This window comes from Mustela lutreola, chromosome 12, assembly GCF_030435805.1.
Source record: "Mustela lutreola isolate mMusLut2 chromosome 12, mMusLut2.pri, whole genome shotgun sequence".
Taxonomy (NCBI): domain Eukaryota; kingdom Metazoa; phylum Chordata; class Mammalia; order Carnivora; family Mustelidae; genus Mustela; species Mustela lutreola.
In genome coordinates this window covers 53,404,647-53,425,400 of record NC_081301.1, presented here as the reverse complement: position 1 = coordinate 53,425,400, position 20,754 = coordinate 53,404,647, and the positions used below count along the sequence as shown (strand labels likewise).

General features: G+C 39.4%; 1 protein-coding gene across 1 annotated transcript in view; it reads right to left on the bottom strand.

The window, feature by feature from the left end:
• Positions 1–20,754, bottom strand: part of FREM1 (FRAS1 related extracellular matrix 1) — a 181,421-nt gene that overhangs the window by 97,015 nt on the left and 63,652 nt on the right. Inside the window, exons 8-13 of the mRNA XM_059142310.1 lie at positions 17,722–17,853; positions 9,699–10,043; positions 8,847–8,989; positions 3,217–3,410; positions 2,433–2,523; positions 982–1,149 (exon numbers count right to left, since the gene is read on the bottom strand). Coding sequence (XP_058998293.1) covers positions 982–1,149; positions 2,433–2,523; positions 3,217–3,410; positions 8,847–8,989; positions 9,699–10,043; positions 17,722–17,853 — 1,073 coding nt within the window. The remainder of the gene's footprint in view (positions 1–981; positions 1,150–2,432; positions 2,524–3,216; positions 3,411–8,846; positions 8,990–9,698; positions 10,044–17,721; positions 17,854–20,754) is intronic.

The window sequence follows — 20,754 nt, the reverse complement described above, 5'->3', positions numbered from 1 at the left end:
AAGTGAGTTTACTCTTCCTCGAGGTCCCAAATTTTCAAGAGAAGTCAGAAAGCCAGACTTGATATGAAATGTGTGAATGTTGACAACTCACTAATTAAAAGTCTTGTTTGGCTCTGTCAGAATAGCTCTGTGGGTTGGGAAAGCCACTTGTTCCCTCAGAGTGAGACATCTGCCATCCAACTTTGGGCAGATGTAGAAATGTGGAGGAGGAAGCAGGAAAGGGAGCCTCAGGGCTCCTGACTGTCCTCCAAGCAGGTGCCTGGAAGGTGATCTCTTTCCTTAGGGGTGAGAGAAGTATGGGTTCTCATCCCTCTGGGTCCTGATGAATAGGTAATCCTACCTTGTCTTTCTACTTATGAGGGTAAAATGAGCCCAGGAATAGCCACACGAGTTAAGTCTGACCTCCTGATGGGGTTTGGATCAAACTTTCACTTTGAAGTCTAGCCTCACATATAAGATGTAGACAAGGTAGCATCGCCTTTGCAGTTCAGTTTTAATAAGAGGCCCAGCTTCTTGACCGCTTATGTCAACACTAGGGCTGGGATGGGAGAGGATAGAAGAACCCATCTTCACTCATTTGAAAAATTAAAAACCTTATTTAGATTAGCAAGCTTAGAGTTGGCCTGCAATGAGATCAAATAAGTCCTTCCGGTTGCTAAGAGACCCATAACTTAATCCCCTTCCCCTGATCAGCATGTGAGACTTAGCAGAAAGGAAAGAAAATGAAAGAGGTTATGATAAAGCTTTGAAAATATTGCCAAATTCAGCAACTGGAAAATCTCACCTTTCAGACAGAAAGTCCCATGGGAGGTGAAAGACTCCCCTCCCCAAGCTTTTTTTCCTACACTGTAGCTGAAAAATTAAAAAATTCTGGAAAATAGCCTGAAGGAAAGTTAGCATTTTTAGTAAGTCTTCAAGTCTTCCCTTTCTTTCCTGAGATCTTCCAGCCTTGTCATCTTTAATATCAAACATCATACATACCTCAGGAACTTGATTGTCCACTGGAAGAACTGTGATGTTAAAGCAGATCCCGTGCAAAGTGCTGCCATGTTGGTTACTGATGGAAAAGGCAAACTGCACATGTCCCGGATGGAGGCCTATATCTTGCATGGGTGGCATGTAGGCCACTTTCATGTGGTTCACAGCATGCTGCAAAGCAAATTGAGATGGACATGTGGGTGCCCATCTGCAAGGATCAGAGATTTTCAGAGAACTCGGTCCCCGAGAACCATTATGTTGACATCGAACACTAGAAATGCCACTTTGAAGAGTCCAAAATCTCTATTTTATAAATCACTTTTTCTAAAACCAGGAGGAAAAAGAACAAAGAAAGTAAATATGCCAAGTGCTTGAAGTCAGCACAACTCTATTAAAGACAGGAGATGTGAATTTTGACCCAGCTTCACCATAAATTAGCTATGTGATATTGGTCAAGTTAACTAAACTTTCAAGGCCTCTGTTTCTTTATCACTATAATAAATGAAATAATAAAGTAATAGTACTGAGCACATGGGGTTTATATACTCATTTGCAACATCTAGCTACTGTGAGATTAGGCAGAATTGGCCCTACAGACAGGGGTAGCTGCTGCCTAAGTATTCATCATTATCACTGTGACTCTAGGGGAGTTTCAGGGTAGAGTCCACAGGAAGGGGGAGAAGGTTGATGAAGATTTGGGAAGGCAGTAGGTATTATACTTTGAATATGTGTCCCCCCAAAAAGATATGTTGAAGTTCTAACTTCTAGTACCTCAGAATATGACCTTATTTGGGGATTGGGTTGTTGCAGCTGTAATTAGTTAAGGTGTGGTCACAGGGAAGGGTAGTGCCCTTCATGGACTGTAACTTGTGTCCTCATAAGAAGAGAGAGACACATAGAGAGAAGACACACAGGATGACAGAGACAGAATGGAGTGATGATCCACAAGCCAAAGAGCATCAGAGAGTCCAAAGAAGAGCAAGGAAGGCTTCTACAGGGTTTCAGAGAATCACAACCCTGCCAACATCTTGATTTCAGACTTCCAACCTTCAGAACTTCGAGACAGTGAGTCTCTGTTATTTTATGCCACCCAGTTGTGGTACCTACAGCAGCCATAAGAAACTAATATGGTAGGATCCTGAGTTGAATGCGTTGGAATAAAACCATAAGCACCAAGTCTGTAAATCAGAGCCCTGCTACTGGTAAAACAATACAAAAGGCTGTGTTGAATTATAGCAAGATTTTGAAATCATATCCAGCTCAATGAAGCATTGTCAAATAGATAGCACATCCTAGTTAAAAGTGTTCAAGCAGACAGAATGTAGACATCAAGCATTTGATGCTTTTGACAGATGTCAAAGGCCAACATTCTTGAGTCCAACACTAGGAGTGTCATCCTTTCTCTCAGAAGACACCTCCATCATGTTTGTCAACATTTTAGCATAGCATCATACCTGAGTGAATGACCCCAGTCCCAGGGCTGCAGGATTTTTGGTCAGCTTTGGGATGCTATCCACCATGAATAATTTCCCAGCATCCAGATGTCTAAAGAGAAATACAGGAGAACACATCAGTTAATTTTCCAGGCAAGAAACAACTAGTCAAAGAGCCTGCAACCAACTTTTCTGAAGCTACAAATGTTCATTGTAAGAAGAAATCAAATGTTCCATCTTTATATTCTCTCCTGCTGTTGTGGGGGTTCTAGCCTTCAGTCCAGAGTTATCAATGCCATTCTTATGACTGCAGAAACTATGTACAGAATTTTCTGCTTTGCAAAGGAGATCATTCTTCTCATTCTAAAAAATGTTTCCTTGCTATCGTGTATATGACACAAGCCTCAGGTATACTCATGTCACTTTTCTGATTGGGGTCATACAATATGACCATTTTGTGGCCTGCAATGTCTGAAAATAGTGTTATAAAGATTCAATACCTTTTAATAAAAAGTCAAAAATAACATTCTCTTTAGAAAAAAAGAAATGTTGTATGAAAAACAGATTAAAGACTCTTTGAAGCTTACCTAAGCTGAAGACACTACCAGTAGCAGATCACTTACCAATTAATACAGCTTTTGAAGGAAGGTATAAGTTTGATATTACAATATATGTGGACTTGAGTACAAGTTCATGTCTGACCAAGAGAACAACTGAACCACAGTACTGTATAGGGACACTTGTGACTCAGTCCTTGGACACAACCCTCAACAAATAGCCCAGGTGATGACTTCTCAAGAGATACCTGTGGCCGAAAGAGAAAAACGGAGGTGTCGTTATCGTGTAAAGAAGCTCACTGTCATATTCTGTATCTATAAAATGTAGATGTTTCTTAGTTATGTAGGCCACCTCAGTTTCCTTGACAACCAAATGCCGAGAAACTCCAGGAGCCTCTTTTGGAAGCTGATCATCCACTGGAGTTATATGGATGGTCACCACCTGGAAAGAAATTATCTGTGCCATTAATTTGAAATACACCAAAGAAAATGTCCCCACAGTCCCCCAGTCATGGTGAAGATGCTATTCAATGCTCCCATTTGTAATATACTTCCACTGAAATGATTCAGGAGCTATTAAGAACTTGGGCCAAAAATGGAACATTCATGCCCATTTAATGTTATATTTTAAAAATAAAATTATCACAAATATAGTTAATGCCATCATGAAAGCTACAGAACAGGCATATGATACACAAAATATGTTCCTGATTTTATTTCGATTTCTCCCTTCCACCAACAATCTATGCTTTCTTTTGCTACCACCCTCTACTCAGTCATTGATCCTAGAAACCTTGTTATGACTTTGGTTCCTCCTTCTCCTGTGACATGTAACACATCTCCGGGTCCCAGAGTTTTTGCTTACCAAATTTCCTATGCCATGACCACACCCCGCCCCCACCCCAACTGTCATTCCCACTCTTACTGCTCTAGCTCCCACTCTCATTCTTTCTTCCCTACATTATTGCAATAGCTTCCTGTGAACCCTAACTCCAGTACCTAATCTCGACTTTACATATTTCTAGTGCTCTCTTTAAAAAAAAAAGCAGGCCAACTCAGTTATTCATCTCCCCAAAAAACTAAACAACCACTCAGATTAAATTATTTAAGCTCCTCAGCATAGCACCCAAGACCTCCACAGTTTAGACACACTCTATATTTCAACTTTATCTTGTGCCACCTTTCAACATTAACCCAGGACTCCAGATGAGCAGAAGATGCCCAGTTGTAGTTCTCAAGAAGGCCTCTATGCTCTGGATCATGCTGTTCCTTCAGTCTACAATGCTTTTCTCCTGCTTTCTCCAGCAACCTCAGGCTTTCTTACCCTTGAGGACTTTTTTTTAAAACTTTGCCCAGTTTCTTGGAACTCCTGGATGGCTCAGTCAGTTAAGTGTTCAACTCTTGACTCTGGCTCAGGTCATGGTATCAGGGTCATGAGACTGAGCCCCGCATTAGACTGCCCTCTCAGTAAGGAGTCTGCTTGAGATTCTTTCCCTCTCTCTCTCTCTCCCTCTGCCCTTACCCCACCCCCCACACATGCTCTCTCTCTCTCTAAAAGAAATAAATCAATCTGTTAAACAAACAAACAAACTTTGTCCAATTTTTCAGTTGGAATTGTTTCTGAATTTGGCTTATCCCTCAACAAATATTTTACTGCCTTATAGTATTAGTAGTCCACATGTCAGTCTCTCCTAGACTGAAAGGTCCACAAGGGGAGAACCATAGCATACTGAAAACCCTGTGAAATTTGTCAGTGGACAGACAGTTAAAATGCAGAATATACCACTCAGTAGCTATTAATCTTGAACAAGTCATTCAACTTCTTGGGGTATCAGTTTTATTGGTTAGTTAAGTGTAACAACAATAATCTCATAGAGTTGCTATGAGGATCAAATATCACCATGTAGATGAGTATCTGGCACATAGTAGGTGCTCAATAAATATTGTGTTCATTTTGGCTGCTCTGCAATTAGCATGGTATTTTGTAGGTAGATGATACTTCATTGGTGTTTGCTAACCCAGTCAGTATGTCCTATCTGTGATTTTAAAAACTTAAAATCGTACTCTCAGGATTTGGGATCATGTAAGAGGGCAAGGCAGTTTTGCCACACAACTTTTATAATCACATTTATTTTTTTTCCCCAATAATCCATGACTGTTTGCGAGAAAGCAATTACGAACTCTCTCCCGAAACAGGACATCTGTTTGGCATCATGGATCTTTGCACAGCTTGATGCACGAGGTATTCTTACCCTGATTCTAGTTTTAATATTGTTACCAAAGCACAGATCAGCAATGCCAGTTTTGTCTACAATAATGGTGTTCACAATATCTAATTTGAAAATGAAGAAAATTCCTTTTAAAATTGATGCACAGAGCAAAAACTATGGCATAGTTAAGCTTTTCTGTGATAAAGCCTGGGACACCGGCTCGGTCAGCTACAAGCTATGCTCCCTGGGGCAGATAATTTTACCCCTCTGGGGCTCAATTTTTCTCTCTAGTAGCACAGTGAGTATCTAGTAGTAGGTGCTCAATTAATTAATCCCCTGATCCATCCTTCATTACTTTTACAAAAGCATACAACATATTTACTACTCCGTTACGAAGCATTTCAATAATTAAAAACTAAAGCCAGTTATCAAAATAAAAGAACACAATGACAGTCATTTCTCCAGTCTCCTGGAGTCTGTGTCACAATTTTTTTTCCAATTACAGTTTTTTGCTAATCTACAAAGTTCAGAAATTCTCTATGGGGCCTCCCAGCCATAGTGTGCATCAGCAAGGCTCCACTTAATTGAAAAACTGGATTTAATATGGAAACAATAGTTATTGTGCCTTCAAAGAGACCATTTTCCATGCTAATTTATTCTCCAATGTGTTCTTTGTATAAAAAGAATGTACAAGCATGCTTTTTTATACCCCTGTAGTAATTCTTGGTGGGCACATTTTTCAACATGCTTTATGATCACTTAAGTTGATGAATCTTTACATATTTATGTATGTTTAAACAATTATTGTATGTGTGTCTGTGGGTAGGAAAAATCCTATTTTAAAAAAACTCCATAGAGAAATAAAGAATCCTCATTGTACTGAAATTTGGTTGTAAAAAAGACATTGAACAGCCCTTCCCAGACAGTGAGAAAGTAGTGCCCAATCATGGGCTCTTGCTGCTGGCTCTCCCTGCATCCCTGCAGTCTACTTACAGCCACAGGCACCTGCACACACACTTGAAGAGAATCTGAATATAAAGTGATAAACCAGTACACAAAATGACAAAGCCTGACCTTGACCCTCAGGATCAGGGTCCACATATGATACTCCGACAGCTACTATCTGACTTTCTTAGCCAGAAGCCATCAAGCCTTGGTTCTTGATCCTTTCTCTGCCTCAGCTTTGATTTTGGTCTGATTCATTATCTTGCATCTTCTTTTGAGATTATCCGGTGCTATTTCTCAGCCCCAGAAACTAATACCCATGTTAGCTTTGCCAACCCCCACTTTCCATTCTGACTTCTGACAAATGTCCATGCCCTGGATGCCCATTCTCATCCAGTCATGTCCAGTTGCCTCCTTCCACTTGAACTACAAGCCTTTGTGGCACCTGCTTCCTTTCTTCCTCCATCTCTTAGTCCTCTTCCTATTTCTCTCATCTATCCTTATTTTCCATTCTCCATTTTACTTCTTTTTTTCTTCAAGTTTTTACTTTAATCACCTAGTGCTCATCACGACAAGGGCATGCCTTAATCCCCCTCACCAATTACACCCTCCCCCCCCCATCCCATTTTACTTCTAATATCACTTTCTCCTAGGTTTAAGATCTCTTACAGCTTAAGACCTAAAAAGCCCTCTACTGAGAAGGATAAGAAAGGAAATACTTTTCAAAAACAAACTGAGCAGGTGAGGCTTAATTTGATGACAGTAATGACAACCAAGATAGAAAGAGAGAGGGGGTTTCTTGCTGATGTGTAGATATACTGTTGGTTGGTGTGTCAGTCAACCTCTCAGAGGAGCATTCAGTAGAGAAGGACTAGAGGAGAGAAGGGGCATCCCTGCTTATATAAGTTCTTTCCTGCTTTATGCACATTGTGTCTCACCTGAGGAGATCCTTGCTTTCCATCCACATAGGGAATAAACTTACAACTGGATCTGCAGAGTTTGGTCTGACCTATTTGCCAAGATTCAGAAATAATTCTGTTTCAATGAAGTTTTCCTACTCTAGGGAGATCTCACATCCCCATTTGATCGATAAATATGAGATAAATATAAATAATTCTATACCTATGTTGCATAAAATATGTAATAGCAAAAGAGGAAAAAGAAGTCCTGAGCTTTCAGTTAAAAAAAATACATAATCTGCTAAAAGTGATATGATATTCTAGTCAGAAGCAGGTCAGTTTGAATAGCTACAATAGAAGATTTAAAAATAAATCCTATTTGTTGTCGCCATTTTGCATCATCAAGTCAACCAAGGTCTCAAGCAAAAATGCAACCTAGAAATGGCATAGAATACACTGACCAAAAAAGGGAGTTGTTATTTGGAAAGGAATTGATTTGTTATTCAATATGCAAATGAATTAAGAATTTTCTCATTCATTCTCTATTCCCTCTTAACAGGGATCACCTTGTTCCTTCAGTTTCTGGGCTCTCTGACGTCATTCTTCCTAATCATCCCTTTTTGTTACCTTTGTCTTAGCAAACAGATGAATAGCTCAGTGCCCTATATAGTGGCTAATGTAAGTGACAGTGACATTATGAGAAGCCTTATATAGCCAATAGGGACATATGCTTTAAGAAATCATTCTAGAGGGGCACCTCGGTGGCTCTGTCTGATAAGCGCCTGGCTCTTGATTTCAGCTCAGGTCATGATCTCAGGGTCATGAGGCCAAGCTCTGCAGCTGGGCTCCATGCTCAGCAGGGAGTCTATTTCCTCCCCCTTCTCCCTCTGTTCCTACCTGCTCTAAAATAAATAAGTCTTTTTTTAAAAAATCATTCTAGAGCTGGTTCTAGATTTGCTTAGATTTCTACACATGCTACCTTCCAAGATCATAGGTATAAAATGCTTAGCAAGAAGAACTATGTATAGTAAGTGATCACTTATTTTCAGCTGTTTTTCCACTCCTACCACCAGCCATGCTCTCTTTATATGGAGACTACCTTTTAAGTTTATAGTTGTCTAGATCCTACACTAACTTCCTTTTCTATAATTTATATATGAGAATGCCTCCTTAAACTTATTTCTGTATCCTGTATACTTAAATGATATACTTGAGTGGTGGTGAAACACATAGTTCTTCAAAAGCAACAATAAATAATAACTAATTTATCTATTGAGTGTTTACCATATGCCAGAAAGCTCAGTACCTTATATATAATTATCTCCCTTACCCTCACAATTGCCCTATAAGGAAGTTGTAGTATTTACCTATTTTACAGGTGAGGAAACTGAGGCACAGGTTGGGTCAAGGACAGGAGAGAAACATGGGCAATGTAACTTCAGAGACTATACTTCACCACTTACACATAAAATGCCAGTGTTTTCTTGAGTGTTATGAGGCCAGCATATTTGGTAGGTGTTCTGCAAGGGTCCCATGGTTAAATAATCTTGAAAACACAGCATAACATAACACGGAGTTTTTACAAGTAATTTGCAAATGCAGTATTTACAAATACAATACTATACAAACACAATAATTTACAAAACATATTAGGAAAGTAAAAGATAGAGAAGACATGCAAAGAAATTGACTTAACCTTGCTGAATCCATTGCTTCTCAAACTTAAAATCTTAAGACCTGCTTTTATATAGTTTCTAATGACACCTCCCAGAACGGCTATCTGTGGATTAGAGTTGAGGACAGTATTCAGAGATAGCTTCTTACCTGCGGCACTGAGAGATTTGGAGGTTCGTGGCTGTCCCACAGGACAAATTCAAAAGAGTCTTCAAAGATCTCTCCACCAAAGTGACGATAGTAAATGATGCCATTAAATAGATCCCTCTGAAGGAAGCCAGGGACAGGATAGCCTATTGGGTCCACAAAACATCACATACTTTTGTAACAATCTCCCAGATGTTGGAGTATAAACTTTGGACTTACCTTCGAAGTACTTTCTGCCTCATATGGTGTATGCACCCAAGGAATTTTCATTAAATATTATATTTATATTATATAATAATATAAATATATTATATAATATCATATTAATATTTATTTATATTATTATAATATAATATTAAATATTATATTATCAAGGCTTATAAATAATAAGCAGAAAAATTAAAGTTGCTACACCTATCTGAAAATATGTAGAAAAAATAGCATTACAAAAAATATTTTTTAGGAACACAGTCTTAACTAACACTAACTGCTTGATCACTATTATTTTGTTACTCCTGAGTACTTTAAGAAATAGTTATGGAATTATTCTGATAAAGCATAAACAAATGTTATTCAGGAAATTACTTTACCAATATTTAGAATAGGCCAAACACTTCTCTTCAAACTTATTTGTTCTATCATCTTGCTTGGCAGACATAATTTTTCATAGTGTAATAGTCAGCTTGAGGGCTGGAACTTTCCAGATGCATAAATTCGAATAGATCAATTTAACTTTTCTAGGTGTGAGGTTTCCCATCCATAAAATGAGAACGATCATCGTATCACACCTCATAAACTTGATGTTCACCCTTGTACAAATTCTGGCGCCAACAATCTTCACTGTTCAGAACTTACCTATCAGCCCTGGACCTGGTTTCTTCATGATTTCTCCAGCTTCAGGAGGTTTTGTGATATTAAAGAAGATGTAGTCATCACTGGAGTCCATGTCTGATGCTCTGAGCATGGAACCCTGGATCGGTATGGTTTGCCCCTCCTCCAGTTCAATCACAACATTGCTTATGAGGAATGGGGGACTGTCATCTTTAGGCAAAATGTTGATGGGAAACTTATGGCGGATGCTATGTTGGCCATCAAATATCCTGAAGATCACAAAGTCTTTTGTGGAATCACTGTCGTCATGATGATAGCGAACAACTCCAGCCTGAAGGTCAGCCACAGTGAAGAGAAATCCTTTCCCACCTGATGGAGACAGCAGAGATGGAGCTGACTGAGTGAGGGATGCCAAGAGAACAGCTATGGTGAAAGCAGCCGTAGAGAAAAGGGCGTTAAGGAAAGAGGACCAACCAATTCATGCCTCACTTAAACAGTCTTGTTTAGTCAGCTCTGGACCTCCAAAAACCTGGTTTTGAATACTGGCTATAACACTAATGAGTTGTGTGGATTTGGGCAAGGTACTTAATTTGTTTGAGACTCATCTGTGAAACAGGGTTAATACTACCTACCTCATATTCCCTAGTAAGGATGAGAGAATTTAAAAAACAGTAAGCCTACAAAATATGTTGATTATTAAACTCATTGTTGTCATCCTACAGGGCAGCACCTCTTAGAGGGGCAGTCTTCAACCAGGAGCATTGCTACCAGCTAGGATGTCTTTAGAAATGCAAGTTCCATAGATAGGCCCCAGCAATCTGTTTCACTAAACTTCCAGGAGAGTCTAACACATGCTAAAGTTTGAGAATCACTGGCTTATTGCCCAAAAGCTAGAGCTCTGGTATCTAATGGCCTCAGTTCAAAGCCCAGTTCAGCCATTTTCTAGGTAGATGACCTTAAACAAGTCAACTTCTCTAAATCTCAGGTTCCCCATTTGTAAAGTGGGAATAATGATACTACTTCATTTCATAAAGCTGATATAAGTATATAGAATGCTTTGTATAGTATCTGGCACAAAGAAAATACTTAATAAATATTAGTACTATTTTCTACCTCCTCTGAGCCACATCATCATGGGCTATCACTCTACTCTTCATTTCTACAGTGCTAATAAACATTGCTTCACTCTGTATAGGTGATTACAATTCTTGATGACAAGTGCCCCAGTGGTCTCCCCACACTGTATGGTTGTTTTAAAACCCTGAGGAATAAGTGATTAAACATTTGTGTAATAGACACTGCAGGTTACTTGTCCAGTAGCCTCTTCCTGCTTCGTCACCAGTAGCAGAATCCTACTTTTATTTGGAATGGCAATATGAGCATTATAAAATACTCAGGTTCCCAGACACCACTGCATCTGGGAGGTAATATGTGCTTGGTAGATTTAAGTGGAACCTGTTGTATCAGATTTCTGTGAAAAGCTATTAAAGAGAGAAAATTAATTGACATAACTGTTTCATTGTCCCTCTCTTTCTTCCTTCCAGGAATGCAGACCCAAAGTCTAGAGGTGTATGCATTAGCTTGTGACCACTGACAGAGCAGAAAGAGCTCCTGGCCTCATGGATCTGGAATGCCTACCTCTGGGCAACTTATTACATGAGGAAAATAGATATTGAATTTTTAAATCACTGGAACTGGGTTTCCTTTACATGTAACTGAACATCCACCCTAATTAATATACCTAGGCTTAAACCAATCTCCTACTCTCCTGGGATTAGACAAGAGAATTTATCATTTCATTTTTGATTTCAGAAATCCTAATCACAAATGATAATAAATAAGAACCCCCTTTCTGCATTATGCATTATACCAAAAGGATAACTGAATTAAATCCTCTGAGCTCATTATAAGGAATAGACTATACTATCATATGACATGAATATTATTTTTGTTAGGGCTTACTGCCTTGTTAACTACTATCCTTGTAACATAATTAACATAACATAATGTTATTAACATAATAACATAATTACCAAATATTCAAAAAATAAAGTTTCAATACATTTTTCTGAATCAGAGAAATGAGAGGGAAATATTTTATCTTCTAGTGGGGGTAAGATCACAAGTTAAAGAATATATTTAGAAGGAGTACTACCTGGCATCTGAAATTTAAATATGAGCCAAGTACAGGAGGCTATTCATAAAGGGTCATCCAGGGGCACCTGGGTGGCTCAGTCCATTCTAACTCTTGATTTCGGCTCAGGTCATGATCTCAGGGTTGTGATATTGATCAAGCTCCACATCCGGCTATGTGCTGGACATGAAGTTAGCTTAAGATTCTCTCTCTCTCTCTCCCTCTGCTCCTCCCTCTTCAATAAATAAATAAGTAAGCAAATAAATGGTCATCCATTGATGTGAGCACCCTAATGAAAAAGCTAAGATCTCCAGATTTTCTGGATATGACAATTTATTTAAAAATGAGGTCTAAGGGGCACCTGTGTGGCTCAGTCATTTAAACATCTGACTTCGGCTCAGGTCATGATCTCAGAGTCCTGGAATTGAGCCCAGAGTCAGGTTCCCTGCTCAGCAAGGAGTCTGTCCCTCTCCCCCACCTCATGCGCTCTCTGTCTCTCTATCCCTTAAATAAATAATTAAAATCTTTAAAAAAATAAAAATAGAAAAATAGAAATGAGGTCTAAGACAGAAGTTTTCTTTGAACAAATTATAGCTGAAAACTTTCCTTATCTGGGGAAGGAAACTGACATCCAAATCCAGGAGGCACAGAGAACTCCCATCAAAATCAACAAAAGCAAGCCAATACCAAGACTTACTGCAGTAAAATTTGCAAAATACAGAGATAAGGAAAGAATTCTGGAAGCAGGAAGGGGGAAAAATCCCTAACCTACAAAGGAAGACAAATCAGGTTCACATCAGATTTCTCCACAGAAACCTGGAAGGCCAGAAAAAGTGGCATGATATATTGAACAGGCTAAATGGGAAAAATATGCAACCAAGAATACTTTATCCAGCAAGGCTATCATTGAGAATAGAAGGAGAGATAAAGAGTTTCCCAGACAAACAAAAACTAAAGCAGTTCATGACGACTAAACTGCAAGAAATACTAAAGGACACACTTTGAGTAGGAAAGAAAGACCAAAAGCAACAAAGTCTAGAAAGGAATAGAGAAAATCTCCAGAAACACAAACTTTACAGGTAATACAATTAACTTGTAATATAATACAAATACGAATAAATTAATATCTCTGAGTGTAAATAGAATAAATGCTCCAATCAAAAGACATAGGAAATCAGAATGGACTAAAAAAAAAAAAAAAGATCCATGTATACTGCCTACAAGAAACTAATTTTAGACCTAAAGACATCTACAGATTGAAAGTGAGGGCTTGGAGAACCACCTATTACACTAATGGATGTCAAAAGAAAACCAGAGTAGCCACACTTAAAACAGCCAAAGGGATATTGAAAAAGAAAGCCAACGTTGGTGGCATCACAATTCCGGACTTCAAGCTCTATTACAAAGCTGTCATCATCAAGACAGCATGGTACTGGCACAAAAACAGACACATAGATCAATGGAACAGAATAGAGAGCCCAGAAATAGACCCTCAACTCTATGGTCAACTAATCTTCGACAAAGCAGGAAAGAATGTCCAATGGAAAAAAGACAGCCTCTTCAATAAATAGTGCTGGGAAAATTGGACAGCCACATGCAGAAAAATGAAATTGGACCATTTCCTTACACCACACACAAAAATAGACTCAAAATGGATGAAGGACCTCAATGTGCGAAAGGAATCCATCAAAATCCTTGAGGAGAACACAGGCAGCAACCTCTTCGACCTCTGCCGCAGCAACATCTTCCTAGGAACAACGCAAAAGGCAAGGGAAGCAAGGGAAAAAATGAACTATTGGGATTTCATCAAGATCAAAAGCTTTTGCACAGCAAAGGAAACAGTTAACAAAATCAAAAGACAACTGACAGAATGGGAGAAGATATTTGCAAATGACATATCAGATAAAGGACTAGTGTCCAGAATCTATAAAGAACTTAGCAAACTCAACACCCAAAGAACAAATAATCCAATCAAGAAATGGGCAGAGGACATGAACAGACATTTCTGCAAAGAAGACATCCAGATGGCCAACAGACACATGAAAAAGTGCTCCATATCACTCGGCATCAGGGAAATACAAATCAAAACCACAATGAGATATCACCTCACACCAGTCAGAATGGCTAAAATCAACAAGTCAGGAAATGACAGATGCTGGCGAGGATGCGGAGAAAGGGGAACCCTCCTACACTGTTGCTGGGAATGCAAGCTGGTGCAGCCACTCTGGAAAACAGCATGGAGGTCCTCAAAATGTTGAAAATAGAACTGCCCTATGACCCAGCAATTGCACTATTGGGTATTTACCCTAAAGATACAAACGTAGTGATCCGAAGGGGCACGTGCACCCGAATGTTTATAGCAGCAATGTCCATAATAGCCAAACTATGGAAAGAACCTAGATGTCCATCAACAGATGAATGGATCAAGAAGATGTGGTATATATACACAATGGAATACTATGCAGCCATCAAAAGAAATGAAATCTTGCCATTTGCGACAACATGGATGGAACTAGAGCGTATCATGCTTAGCGAAATAAGTCAAGCAGAGAAAGACAACTATCATATGATCTCCCTGATATGAGGAAGTGGTGATGCAACATGGGGGCTTAAGTGGGTAGGAGAAGAATAAATGAAACAAGATGGGATTGGGAGGGAGACAAACCATAAGTGACTCTTAATCTCACAAAACAAACTGAGGGTTGCTGGGGGGAGGGGGTTTGGGAGAAGGGGGTGGGATTATGGACATTGGGGAGGGTATGTGCTTTGGTGAGTGCTGTGAAGTGTGTAAACCTGGTGATTCACAGACCTGTACCCCTGGGGATAAAAATATATATTTATAAAAAATAAAAAATTAATTAAAAAAAAAAAACAGACAAACTATAATTTAAACCAAAAACTGTAAAAAGAGATGAAGAAGGGCACTATATCATGAGTAAGGGCTCTTTCCAAGAAGAAGATCTAATAATTGTAAATATTTATGCCCACAACTTGGTAGCACCCAAATATAAAATCAATTAATAACAAACATAAAGAAACTCATTGATAATAATACAATAATAGCAGGGGACTTTTAACTCCCTACTTACAGCAATGGACAGATCATCTAAGCAGAAAATCAACAAGAAAATAATGACTTTGAATGACACATTCTTTTTAAGTACACAGAATACACATTCTTTTCAAGTGCACAAGGAACATTCTCCAGAATAGACCACATATTGAGTCACAAATCAGCCCTCAACAATTACAAAAAGGCTGAGATCATACCATGTATATTTTCCGATGACAAAGCTATGAAATTTAAAGTCAACCACCAGAAAAAACTTGGAAAAACCACAAATAAATAGAGGCTAAAGAACATACCACTAAAGAATGAATGGGTAACAAGGAAGTTGAAGAAGAAATAAAGAAATATATGGAAGCAAATGAAAATGAAAATGTGACAGTCCAAAACTTTTGGGATGCAGCAAAAGTGGTCAATCAATGTGATATATACCACATTAATAAAAGAAAGGGTAAGAACCATATGATCCCCTCAATAGATGCAGAAAAAGCATTTGACAAAATAAGGAATCCATTCTTGATTAAAATCTTCAACAAAGTAGGGATAGAGGCAACATACTTCAACATAATAATGATCATATATGAAAAACTGAGAGCTATTATCATCCTCAATGAGGAAAAACTGAGAGTGGACAAGGATGTCCACTCTCACCACTGTTATTTAATACAGTACTAGAAGTCCTAGCCTCAGCAATCAGACAACAAAAGGAAATAAAATGCTTCCAAATCAGCAAGAAAGAAGTCAAATATTTGCAGATGACATGATACTCTATGAAGAAAACCTGAAAGATTCCACCAAAAAATTGTTAGTACTGATAAATGAATTCAACAAAGTAGCAAGATACAAAGTCAATATACAGAAATCTGTTGCATTTCTATATGACAATAATGAAGTACCAGAAAGAGAAATCAAGGAATAAATCCCATTTACAATTGCAACAAAAACCATAAGATACCTAAGAATAAACCTAATGAAAGAGGTAAGAGATCTGTATTCTGAAAACTATAGAACACTGATGAAAGAAATTGAAGATAACACAAAGAAATGGAAAAGCATTCCATGCTTGTGGATTGGAATAACAAATGTTGTTAAAATGTCTACACTACCCAGAGCAATCAACATATTTAATGCAATCCCCATCAAAATACCACCAGCATTTTTCACAGAACTAGAACAAACCAACCTAAAATTTGTATGGAATCACAAAAGACCCAGAATAGCCAAAGCAATCTTGAAAAGGAAAAGCAAATCTGGAGGCATCACAGTTCCAGACTTCAAGCTCTATTACAAAGCAATGGCACTGGCACAAAAAGAAACACATAGGTCAATGGAATAGAATAGAGAAGCCAGAAAAAGACTCTCAACCCTATGGTCAACTAATCTTCAGCAAAGCAAGAAAGAATGTCCAGTGGAAAAAAAAAACAGTGTCTTCAACAAAGGATTGCTGTACAGCAACATGAGAAAGAATGAAACTGGATTGCTTTCTTACACCACACACCAAAATGAATTCAAAATGGATGAAATACCTAAATGTGAGACAGTAAATAGTCAAAATCCTAGAAGAGAACAGAGGCAGCAACCTCTTCAACTTCAGCCACAGCAACTTCTTAGTAGATATGTCACCACAGGCAAGGGAAACAAAAGGAAAAATGAACTACTGAGACTTCAGCCAGATAAAAAGCTTCTGCATAGAAAAGGAAATAATCAACAAAACGAAAAGGTAACCTATAGAATGGGAGAAATATTTGCAAATGATATATCAGATAAGGGATTAGTATCTAATATCTATAAAGAACTTAGCAAACTTGACACCCAAGAAGCAAATACTCCACATAAGAAAGAGGCAGAAGACATGAGCAGACATTTTTTCCAAAGACATACAGATGGCCAACAGACATGAAAAGATACTCAACATCACTCATCACCAGGGAAATGCAAATCAAAACCCCTGTGAGATATCACCTCACACCTGTCATAATGGTTAAAATTAACAACATAGGGAACAAGAGATGTTGGCAAGGATACAGAGCAAGGGGTACTGTCTTACACTACGGGTGAGAATGCAAACTGGGGCAGCCCCATTGGAAAAACAACATGGAGGGTCCTCAAAAAGTTAAAAATAGAACTACCCCATAACCCGGCAATTGCACTACTAGGTATTTACCCAGTGGATACAAAAATACTGATTTGAAAGGATACTTGCACCCCAATGTTCATGGCAGCATTATCAACAATAGCCAAATTGTGGAAAGAGCACAAATGTCCATCAACTGATGAATGGATAAAGAAGTTGTGGTATATACATATATATAATAAAATATGTGAACAGAATAGAGAAGCCATCAAAAAAGATGAGATCTTGCTATTTGCAATGACATGGATGAAGCTAGAGGGTATTATGCTAAGCAATATAAGTCATTCAGAGAAAGACAAGTATATGATTTCACTGATGTGTGGAATTTAAGAAACAAAACAGATGAACATAGGAGAAGAGGGAAAAAAAGGAGAGAGGGAAGCAAACAATAAGAGACTCTTAACTATAAAGAACAAACAGGATTAACAAAGGGGAGGTGGGTGGGGGATGGGCTAAATGGCTGATGGGTATTAAGGAAGGCACTTGTGATGAGCACTGGGTGTTATATGTAAGTGATGAATCATTAAATTCTACTTCTGAAACTAGTATTACATTATATGTTAATCAACTAGAATTTAAATAAAAACTTGGGGAAAAAAGAGAGAAAGAAATGTGACCCAAGAGATGCTATGTACATCCTGTCAAATATGATCTGCCTTTGGAGAAAATACTGCTCAGATTCTCTTCTAGGTCAAACAGACTGGTGTTTCACCTCTTAGTGTAAGCCGTCCATGCTGCAGGCCGCCCACGGTGACCAGCCGGACAGCATGGATGTCATCGTTGTCGACAATCTGGAACTGCTCCCAAGTGATGGCCCGAGACTGGCCCTCTAGAAGACTCAGACCTATAAGAGAAAACAGACAAGTGTCCTGGAAAAATCTATGACATGCCAAGTGTCTACTTTAAGACAAGATTAATGAATTTTCAGTCACAAAACTAGCTGAAAATTGTATCTTTGAAAGCTTTACAAGAAATTGGAATTTCGGGCGCCTGGGTGGCTCAGTGGGTTGAGCCGCTGCCTTCAGCTCGGGTCATGATCTCAGAGTCCTGGGATCGAGTCCCACATCGGGCTCTCTGCTCAGCAGGGAGCCTGCTTCCCTCTCTCTCTCTCTGCCAGCCTCTCTACCTACCTGTGATCTCTCTCTGTCAAATAAATAAATAAAATCTAAAAAAAAAAAAAAAAAAAAAAGAAATTGGAATTTCGTTTTTATTTTTAGAAATTATTTTTTAGGATTTATTTATTTATTTGAGAGAGAAAGAGCAAGTGTGCAGAGGGGAGGGGTAGAGGAAGAGGAAGCAGGAATCTCAAGCAGACTCCATGCTCAGTGTGGAGTCTCATGTGGGGCTTGATCTCATGACCCGGAGATCATAACCTGAGCTGAAGCCAGGAGTCAGATGCTTAACCAACTGTACCACCCAGGCACCCCATATTTTTAGTAATATTTCTACTTTTCAATAAGATTTTATTTATTTGATTTTATTTGTTTATTTCAGAGAGAGAGAGAGAGAGAGAGAGAGAGAGCACAAACAAGGGGAGTGGGAGGGGCAAACAGGTTCCCCACCCAGTAGCAAGCCTGACTCAGGGCTTGACCCCAGGCCCTGGGACCATGACCTGAGATGAAGGCAGACAGCTAACCAACTGAACATCCAGGTACCCCATAATATTTCTTCTTTTAATACTATTAACCCCAAACTCACAACTTGTTCCTTATATATCCATTGGAGACATTGTGGTCCAGAAAATAAATAACTAAAGGAAAGAAGAGATGTTATGTTCACAGTGGTCTCTAGTTCAAAAATGTCCACGAGGAATTTTTCAAAGATGAATCCAGAAATTTTAAGCAGGCAAAAGAATCAGAAGAGCTTTTCCATATGTTATGAGTGCAAGAGTAGCCCATAGGACAGAGAATGTAAAGTGGGTAACCATGCAAATACAGAGCTACCACAGTAGCAGAGCATTGAGCGGTATTAGACGTCAAGAGTCTGACACTCTGGGGGATGCCTGGGTGGCTCAGTTGATTGGACGACTGCCTTCGGCTCAGGTCATGATCCCGGAATCGCAGGATCGAATCCCACATTCGGGCTCCCAGCTCCATGGGGAGTCTGCTTCTCCCTCTGACCTTCTCCTCGCTCATGCTTTCTCTCACTGTCTCTCTCTCTCAAATAAATAAATAAAATCTTTAAAAAAAAAATAATAAAAAAAAAAAAAAAAAAAAAAAAAAAAAAAAAAGAGTCTGACACTCTGCAATGACGGCTGAATTGTGTTCTGGACTCTAACAAAGAAGGGACCTTTGTAACTAAAGGAAATGAAATAAAATCTTCTCCCTGGACCCAGCATGCTGGAGGAAATGTGGGGAGAGGGTAAGTGCTGCTCAGAGCAGCCAGAATACAGATCCTGGATGGAACACTCCAGTGAAAATGCAGAGCTGAGCATCACTGCCAATGCCATTATCCAGGAGATACAGGAACTGACCTATTGCAAAGAATACAAAAAGGGAGCAAAGCAGGCACCTGGGTGGCTCAGTGGCTTAAGCCTCTGCCTTGGGCTCAGGTCATGATCTCAGCGTCCTGGGATTGAGCTCTCTGCTCAGGAGGAGCCTGCTTCTTCCTCTCTCTCTGCCGTCCTGTCTGCCTGCTTGTGATCTCTCTCAAATAAATAAATAAAATCTTTTAAAAATATTAAAATTAAAAAAATAAAAGGGAGCAATGCTTTTTGAGGAAACAAATTGATAAAATTTAAAAGTAGTGTACTGGTGGACCCGATGACACTTCCTTTCAAACCTGGTTAGCTTCTCCCCATCCCCTCTTGCCAGCTGTGACCATGCATGTGCTGTCTCAAAGCAACAGCCCCATTGGGAGCCCCACAGTCCCCACAATTGTGAAGTCCTGGCTGCCACCACTGCCTCATCTTCTGATGTGGCTGGTTACCTCAGCTGTCCTCTTGGTCAAGGGCCAGGTTGTGGCATGACCCACTCTTGTCACCACAGCCAGGTCCTACCTACACCAGGGGACCCAGGGAGTTTCTGTTGCAACAGCAAAGAGGGGCCAGGTAGCTCATCATGGACATGTGGGGAGCTAACATCCAGCGGGGCAAACTGACCATAGTGAGACAGGAGATGGGAAGGAGTTAAGAGAGAAACTATTCACCCTTTCCCCAGCCCAACTCTGACTCTTGCTACACACAGTGGCTCCATCTCCTCCTGGAGACACCAGCATGAGGGAGCAGTCAACTTCACTTTCTCACCAACTTAGTCTTGTCAACTTTTTGTTTGTTCCTCACAACGTCCATTCCCCCTCATTCTTTTTGGGTATAGGGTTAGTATATGACCTGCCTCAAGGGCTGTTGGCTGGGGAACCTGGGGTAAGCCATACAGTCTGGAGACAGAGAGAGAGAGAAAGATGGGAGGGAGGAAGAAAGGAAAGAGAGAGGGAGGAAGAACAAACACATATAAAGAATCTCTGTGAGGGATGCCTGAGGGGCCCAGTCAGTTAAGTGTCCAACTCTTGGTCTTTGCTCAGTTCTTGACCTGAGAGTCGTGAGTTCAAGACCCGTGCTAGGCTCCATGCTGGGTGTGGAGCCTATTAAAAAAAAAATCTCTGTGATTGGTAATAAGGGTTTTGAAGCCATGAGTGTATGGTACAGCATAATCCAAGGCATCGTGGGACACAGCAGAAGAACAAGCAAGACTAGAAGAATAGACAGCAAAATATTAAGAGTGGTTCTGTCTTCATGGTGGAGTAATAC